Consider the following 8,832-nt stretch of genomic DNA (forward strand, 5'->3'; position numbering starts at 1 on the left):
TTTGACAAAAGTTACAATTAGTAATTGATTTTTAGACATAGAAATTCCAAATAAGATAAGCAATTAGATAATAATATTTGACTTATATTTATTCAAGTAATTTCTTTTGTCGATAATCAATTGGTATCCTCTATCTGAAAAGCCATTCCTCTGCAACTCTGATACTTCATTTATGATTTTAACCCTTCTATATATTTTTGCATAAATTTCATAACTTTTTAGAGAAGTGCACCCTCCCATTTAATGATATTCTACAAAAATCTCCAATTATTTCATGAAATTTTAAGTTTTATCCTTTGACCCATCCTCTCTTTTCTTTTTCCTTTTTTCTCCTACTACTTTCCTATCCCATAATCTCACCCCAATTGTCCAATTTTAACCAAACTTTAATTCTTTTTCTCCTTATTCGGATAGTAAATCAAATTCTGGTCAAAATATTAATATATCTCCTAGTTTGTTATAGACCCTATTATTACTCTTAGATTTTATGTCCAAAATACATTTAAAAAGGCCAAGTCAAAGTTAATCAAGAAAAAAGTCATCATTCAACATAGCTATAACATTTTTATTGTTATATTTCACAAGAAATTTTTCACCCTTCTTTTCTTTTTTATCTTTTCTTGAGATGGTATAGAAACCATGTTGACAAATGACAAGTACTAGTTTGTTTTGTAGTTGTCTTTTTGAAAGTTGATTGAACGTGTCTCTTTTTTTTTTCAAATGGAACACAAACATAAATAGTAGGAGAAATTACAATTCCATTGAAACAAACAAACCAGAAACATTTGCATTTTTAGCCAAAATAATGGAACAAAATGACACTACAACTATAGAGATGTCAGCCATGGAAATTCACAAAGTTGCTCCTCCACCACATAAAACAACTTTGCAAAAACTGAAAACTAGGCTTAAAGAAACTTTTTTTCCTGATGATCCTTTGAGACAATTCAAAGGACAGCCATTGAAAAAGAAACTAATTCTTGGAGCTCAGTATGTTTTTCCAATATTAGAATGGGGTCCTAATTACAGTTTCAAATTGCTCAAATCTGATATTGTTTCTGGTCTCACCATTTCCAGTTTAGCCATTCCTCAGGTATATATTTTTTCTTTAATTAATATCGTTTTCTATATAAGTTTCTAAGTTTGTAAGATTTTTGTTATACATGGCAAATTTGATACGCTTTTAATTTCTTTTCTTCTTATTTATTATTGTGCAGGGAATTAGCTATGCAAAGCTAGCTAATTTACCTCCCATTGTTGGTCTATGTGAGTATTTCTTTTTCTTTAGTATTCCTTCCATCCCAATTTATATTCAACTGTTTGACTTGACATAAAGTTTTAAAAAGAATATGATGCAGTGGATAGGACTGCTTTTCTCTTAACCAGAGGTCTCGGGTTCGAACCCTGGTATGGAAAAATCCTTGATAAGGAGCGCTTCCCCCGAAGGGGACCTACACGGCGCGAATCCAGATATAGTCGGGCTCCAATGCGATACCAAACACCGAATGGAAAATAAAAAAAAGTTTTAAAAGAAATTAAATAAAGATTTTTAAAATTTGTGATCTAACAAACCTTAACATTTGTATGGCTATAAATTATCTTATTAACGGTAGGGTAGGATAAAATATTAAAAATTAAATTATTTTTAAATATAAAAAGGTGATATTCTTTTTGAAATATACTAAAAAGGAAAATATGTCATATAAATTAGGACAGAATGAGTTGTTTAAGATGAGTAATTTTTCATGGGTGAATCAATTATTTCCACTTTTATTTATTATTTATTATTTTATTTTTGCCATGCAGATTCAAGTTTTGTTCCACCCCTAGTGTATGCTGTACTAGGAAGTTCAAGGGATCTAGCAGTAGGTCCAGTTTCAATTGCATCACTTGTTCTTGGATCAATGCTTAGAGAAGTGGTTTCTCCTACAAAAGATCCAATCTTATTTCTTCAACTTGCTTTCTCTTCTACTTTCTTTGCTGGCCTTTTCCAAGCTTCTTTAGGCTTTTTAAGGTAATCTTATTCCCTTTCCTATTCTATTTTATACCTTCCCCCTTCCCCCTCAGGCCTAAAAAAAGGTAAAAATATAATGACTTTGGGTGTGTTTGGCGCGAAGGAATATTTTTTAATTTTTTATGTTTGGTGATTTAAATATTTTTTCATGAACTCTTCCTCGACAGAAGAAAACATTTTCAAAAATTCTTTTTCAACTTTCTCCACCATATCCCCACCCTCATCACTTCACCCTCACCCCTACCCCCACCCCACCCACCACCTCTCTCTCTCTCTCTCTCCCCACCACCCCCTCCCAACCCCTACCCTCGCAATCCGGGCCCTAAACCCCGACCTACCACCTTTCCCCGCCCTTACCAATTTCGTCTCCCCTAATATTTGCCTAAATTATACATATTTTTCAAAAATATTTTGTGCTGCCTAACCAAACACCAGAAAACAAGTAAGAAAACCACTTATTTTTCAAGAAATTTTTATTAAGAAAAATATTTTTCTTCATACCAAACACACCCTTTAACTTCGTTGTACCGATCAACGACATAATATTGTTATTTTATGCCATTAGATTAAGTTACCCAAAACTATAGGTGATTATTTATAACAAATCTGATATAATAAGTTTAAAAGAGTAAATAATTATAACATACTATTAAGATACACTGTTTGCATATATAATCATACACTGTTGGTATATCCAAATTAAACAGGATAAAGGAGAAACAAGAAGTTTGGAAAAATCTCTCTTTCCTATTCTGTTTTCAACCCTTAACCTCACCCAGTCCGAAAAAAAGAAAAATATCATTAAGTAGGGAGGTAGAAGCTTGAAAAAGCAAAATTGAGGGATAAGTATATATGTTATACCTTGGGTCCATATATTATTTATCTTTTAAAGTTTTTGCACATTACTTAAAATGAATTAATACCTTAATCGTAAATATATTGTTTAAACTACCATTTACCTCTCTATATTTACTTTATTAATACTACACTAATTGAATTAGTAAGGGTTGATTTGAAAAGAAAAACATGTAATAAATGACTGTACTTAAAATTAAAAAAAAAAAAAAAAACTGAAATGGTTTTCTTCTTAAGACCTCTTTACCCATTATTTGTACTATACTAGCAAAAATAAAATCGGAAATGGTTAAGGGACAGATAATCGGTTTTGAACTAATATTTAATTTTATATATGAGTTTTTGCTTTCATTTTCTTTAATTGCAGACTTGGGTTTATAATTGATTTTCTCTCAAAAGCAACACTGATTGGATTCATGGCTGGAGCTGCCATTATAGTGTCTCTACAGCAACTCAAGAGTCTTCTTGGTATTACAAATTTTACCAAACAAATGGGAATAATCCCTGTTCTTAGTTCTGTTTTCCACAGGACAAATGAGGTTAGTGTAATCCTTTTTCACTCTTATAATTTAAATGATCTAATAGTGTAAAAATATTTAATTCATCGGTGTATATAAGTTAAACTCGATGAATAATTAATATTTGTGTTTATGTGGTATTTGTGCAGTGGTCTTGGCAAACAATATTAATGGGATTTTGCTTCTTGGTTTTCCTCCTATTGACCAGACACATAGTAAGTATTTTTGTTCTTCCGTTTTCAGCGGATTCTTTCTGAGAATTACGTAGGAAGATAGGGGAGGAGAAGGGAAAAGGGACAGTAAAAATCGCATTCACACTTATTACTAGGAGTTGCAAACGGGCGGGTCGGGTCGGATACGGGATATGGTTCGGGTCGAACGGGTAATGAAAAAAACGGAACAATTATCCGACCCGACCCATATTTAATACGGACAAAAAACGAGTTAACCGGCGGATAATTCTTAGTCTCCCTAATTTGAGGAACCCCCAATTTGAGACTTTATAAATGAAAAAGTTAAATTCATTGGTTATTCATTGGTTACTCATTGGTTATCCATTTTCTAAATGGATAATATGATTCTTATCCATATTTGACCCGTTTTTAAAAAGTTCATTATCCAGCTCATTTTTTAGTGGATAATATTGGTGGTTAACTGTTCTCTTTTGACCATCTTGGCACCCCTACTTATTACTATGTAGTAACTCAATTGAAGAGTGATCAGTTGAACACCCTTCATCGAAAAATTATAGTACTGTATAAGAAATTACTTTTTATATATGTATATTAAATTAACGGAATTTCTGGCTTCACCGATATGTAATTTCTTGAAAATTTTATAGTATCTTTCTCTTGATGATATATGCCATACTTGTGTAATGCAGAGCATAAGAAAGCCAAAATTATTTTGGATTTCAGCTGGAGCTCCTCTTCTATCAGTGGTTATCTCTACACTGCTGGTCTTTGCACTAAAAGCTCATAAGCATGGCATCAGTGTTGTAAGTTTCTCTAAAGAATAAATTCACTATATCAATAATGGTTGTCAATATAACTAAAATAGACCATATTAAGTTAGACGTCTTAGGCTAACTAAGGCCTCATTTGTTTGCATTTAAGGGAGGTCTGAATCTTAATCATGCAGATCTCAGACATTAAATGCGTTTGTTTTAAAGTCTGAATCTTAATTATTCAGATCTTAATCATTAAGTGTATTTGTTTTTTTTACTTTACAACCACTTAATGGGTCTGCATAGGTCTGTATGATTAAGATCTATAACAAAGACTTAATTTCATTAAGATGCTATCACATATTCACTATTAACTGCCGCCACCGCCTATCATTATCAACTACCACCATGCCGCCGCCGCCACCACCACCACGCCACCATCATCCTCAATCATAGCCGCCACCATTATCGACCATCACCACCTACTATCCCCACCACTCCGACCACCATCATTCTCCCCCACAATCAACACTCATCCACCTCAACTACCACAACTGACCACCCATTCACCATCAACAACCAACCGATACTACCCATCATTATAACCTACCACCACCAACCCACCACCTTCCTCAATCACAACTATTACCACCACCCGTCATTATTAACTATCATCAACCACCACCACCATCCTCAATCATAATCGTCACCACTATCAATCGCTATTAGCTACTAGCATGAACCACCATCATCAACCAAACCTACCACCAACCACCGCCTCTAGTCGGCATTCACCTATTAGCCATCACCACTAACAACTATCATATTTTTAAAAACTATATATTTTATTGATAGAATATTAGATCAGTTATTTCATTTGAATTTTAAGTTTACTGTACATTCAGATGTTAAAAATCAAACAATCTTAATTATTTCTATTCAGATTTAATACACATCTTAATCTATTCAGATGTGTATTCAGATTCAGATGTCTTAATCTTAATACACATCTTGATATTCATATGTGTATTCAGATTCAGACGTCTTAATCTTAATAAAAACAAATGAGGCCTAAGTGTCTACATGTTTAACTAGTGCTAGTCAAGTGTAACGCGTAATAATTTATTTTTGGGCATATAAAAATGCCAGTCGGTAGGAGCTAATTGCATTTGCGAGCCAAAAGTGTATAAACTATGTATATTATTTGTATATAATATGCATGTATACAAGAATATATTTTATTGGCTATTATATGTAGGAGTGGGAAAAAATATATATTTCTTTTTATTTTTGGGAAAAATACAAAAAAATGGTCAGTTTTGCTAGCCAAAAAGTATATAAAATATGTATAATATACATTTTTTCGACTATTATTTTTAGGAGCGGCTAAAAATATATATATTTCTATTTTTTTCACTATAGTATCTACACTTTTTATCCTTGACGATTATTAAATTTTTGTTACTTATGGTAGATTGGAGAACTACAAAAAGGATTAAACCCTGTCTCATGGAACATGTTACACTTCCACGGAAGCTACTTGGGGCTTGTAATTAAAACAGGCATAGTCACTGGCATCCTTTCACTCACTGTAAGTTTATTCCAATAACTCTCTTTTTGTGCTTTAACTTCATTTTGTCACACACACTCTTTATCCACTAAAAACCCAAAATGTAATTAAATAGAAATAAATATGGGTGAAATTAAAAAAATAGCCAGATTTACAACTACTAATTGAAAAATAGCCATAATTTTAAAATAATCGAAATTTAGCCATTTTTCATGTAAAGATAAAATCTGAACAAAAAACTATTAAAAATTCGAAAATATTCCAGCATAGCATGTTGGAGTTTGAATTTTTTACATATGAGCTTCCAGCATAATATGCTGGAATTTTATAATGTGCTGCAGTTCCATTATAATATACTGGAAGTTTATATGCAGGAACTCCATTATCTCGCATATCATGCTGGAACTTTCCGTGTTTTCGCAATACAGTGGCTATTTTTCAATAACTTCGCAAACGCTGACTATTTTTCGATTATCAGCCCGAAAAATATCTAGTCTGTGCTATTTTGACATAGATAAGATGTTGTAATTGTGCATATATTGTGTTCAAACAGGAAGGAATTGCAGTTGGAAGGACTTTTGCTGCTTTAAAAAACTATCGAGTGGATGGAAACAAAGAGATGATTGCAATTGGATTAATGAACATTGTTGGTTCCTCTACTTCCTGCTATGTCACAACAGGTATTATAATCTTCCCTTAACACTTCTAATCCATTAAATTTGACAAAAAGAAATTAAATTCAATGCAAATGTATGTAAACTGTCTCATTTCAGGATCGTTTTCGCGGTCAGCAGTGAATCATAATGCAGGAAGCAAAACAGCAGTTTCAAACATAGTAATGGCTGTGACAATAATGGTAACACTCCTGTTTCTCATGCCATTATTCCAATACACACCCAATGTTATACTCGGGGCGATCATCGTTACTGCTGTCATTGGCCTAATCGACATCAGAGCCGCTTATCAAATCTGGAAGATCGATAAATTCGATTTCATTGTCTTGTTATGTGCATTCTTTGGAGTCATTTTCATTTCTGTCCAGGATGGTCTTGCTATTGCAGTAAGCTCAAAATTCCACTATTTTTGTTTTTTTTTTCCCTTTATAGTCTACCTATGGTTTTTGACTTATTTTACTTTCTATAATATTGAATTTCAGGTTGGAATATCAATATTTAAGGTGTTGCTGCAAATTACAAGGCCAAAAACAGTGATGTTAGGAAATATACCTGGTACAAGAATTTATAGGAATTTAGATCATTATAAGGAAGCTTTGAGTATACCTGATTTCCTCATTTTAAGCATTGAAGCTCCAATTAACTTTGCCAATACAACTTATCTCAAGGAAAGGTACAAAAAGTCATCTTTTGCTTTCTTTTATTATTTCCTTTTGTTTTTCCATATTTATTTTGGATGTTTTAATATTATCTGTTATTTTTAATTGCAATAGGATTTCAAGATGGATGGAAGAGTATGAGTCAGGAGAAACCAAAAAGCAGTCAGAGCTAAAATATGTGGTCCTTGATTTGTCTGGTAAGTTGATTGAAACATGATTCTCCATATAGTCATAGAATATCTACCCAGATAATGCTTGCTTGCTCGCTTGATCACTGGAATCAAAGCCAACAGTCGCCACGAATGGCATAGTCGCAAAGCTTTGTCATGCTTTCAGTAACTAGCCTTTTAGTCGGCTTTCTGTTCTTAAGGACTTTTTGGCCGGTAGGCTTTATAGCGGACCAGCCCCCTCACTCCCCCCCTTTTTTTTTATCTATTCTTTCTAATACATGATCTGAAAATTGAACAACAACAACTACACACATCAGTCCTGAAAAAATTGGGGCGATGATATGGATCCTCACTTCTTTCAAACTTAACTCGTATCATCATCATTATCTGAAAATTGAACATTGAGAGTTGATCATATTTGTTTTTTGAATATTCAGCTGTGAGTGCCATTGATACAAGTGGAATCTCATTGTTTAAGGATCTAAGGATGGTACTTGAAAAGAAGAGTCTTGAGGCAAGTTACCTTTATCTTTTTTTGCTTCTTTTCATTTATCTTATTTTATTTAGTTTGTTCATTATAAACTGTTCTTATTTTGCAAATTAAACCACAGCTTGTGTTGGTGAATCCAATTGGAGAAGTATTGGAAAAACTACAGAGAGCTGATGATACAAATGATATGATGGGACCAGATTGTCTGTTTTTAACAGTTGGAGAAGCAGTAGCTTCACTTTCCTCAACAATTAAATACCAAATACCAGCTCATGTATGATAGCCTGAAGTAGCTACTGTAATTTTCTTCCCTTTTTTTACCTTCAAAGATTTCATTCTGTTTGATCAAGAATTTAATTAAAGCATATAGAAACAATAATTTTTCTCCTTAGATTTACAAAATATGCAGTGATAGTAAAGATTGATATTCAGAAATCATTATCCATCAAAGTAAACTTGTTTTGTTTTGCTAGTAAAGATTGCAGGAATGGCAACCTTTTCTTCTGTTTTTGGTGGGACTAGTTAGCATATGCATTAGCACTTGAAATGTTTGTTCATTACAAAGAAAACAGTAGCATGCTCTAATAAGATGAATTAAGTAATATGAAATTGAGAATCTTTTGCAAGAGATAACAATGAATGAATTTACGCAAGGTCCGGAGAATGGCCGCACCTAAGGAGTGTGATGTAGATAGCCTACCCTAATGCAAGTATTAGTGGCTACTTCTACAGCTCAAATCCGTGGCCTATAGGTTACAAGGAAACAAACTTAGCATTGGCCTGGGGCTTCCATCTGACTATATAATTATAGTCAAATTGAAAAATGAGTTCTTAAAACTATACCACTAATCAAGAAGTTCTCAATTTTATAGGTAAGATAATGAAAATCACATAACCACTGTTGCATAGGCCATAGCCCAAGAAAACCTTAAAGGG

The 8,832-nt window shown here is 32.9% G+C and overlaps 1 protein-coding gene across 1 annotated transcript; it reads left to right on the top strand.

Annotated features, from left to right (window-relative positions):
- Nucleotides 1–769: 769 nt before the first annotated feature.
- LOC109206082 (probable sulfate transporter 3.3) lies at nt 770–8,287 on the top strand. Its single transcript, XM_019368850.1, has 13 exons — nt 770–1,093; nt 1,218–1,266; nt 1,807–2,014; nt 3,237–3,408; nt 3,537–3,602; nt 4,271–4,384; nt 5,808–5,924; nt 6,457–6,583; nt 6,677–6,963; nt 7,060–7,250; nt 7,351–7,433; nt 7,844–7,920; nt 8,018–8,287. Exons 1-13 carry the CDS (start codon nt 806–808, stop codon nt 8,174–8,176), a joined length of 1,938 nt encoding a protein of 645 aa, XP_019224395.1. The 5' UTR covers nt 770–805; the 3' UTR covers nt 8,177–8,287.
- The last annotated feature ends 545 nt before the right edge of the window (nt 8,288–8,832 follow it).

Source organism: Nicotiana attenuata, unplaced genomic scaffold (assembly GCF_001879085.1).
Source record: "Nicotiana attenuata strain UT unplaced genomic scaffold, NIATTr2, whole genome shotgun sequence".
NCBI classification, from domain to species: domain Eukaryota; kingdom Viridiplantae; phylum Streptophyta; class Magnoliopsida; order Solanales; family Solanaceae; genus Nicotiana; species Nicotiana attenuata.

Coding starts and splice junctions, on each gene's coding strand:
- LOC109206082 (XM_019368850.1), top strand. CDS start 806: ATGGAACAAAATGACACTACAACTATAGAGATGTCAGCCATGGAAATT. Junction 2,015..3,236: donor GCTTCTTTAGGCTTTTTAAG/GTAATCTTATTC, acceptor CTTTAATTGCAG/ACTTGGGTTTATAATTGATT. Junction 6,964..7,059: donor AGGATGGTCTTGCTATTGCA/GTAAGCTCAAAA, acceptor ATTGAATTTCAG/GTTGGAATATCAATATTTAA.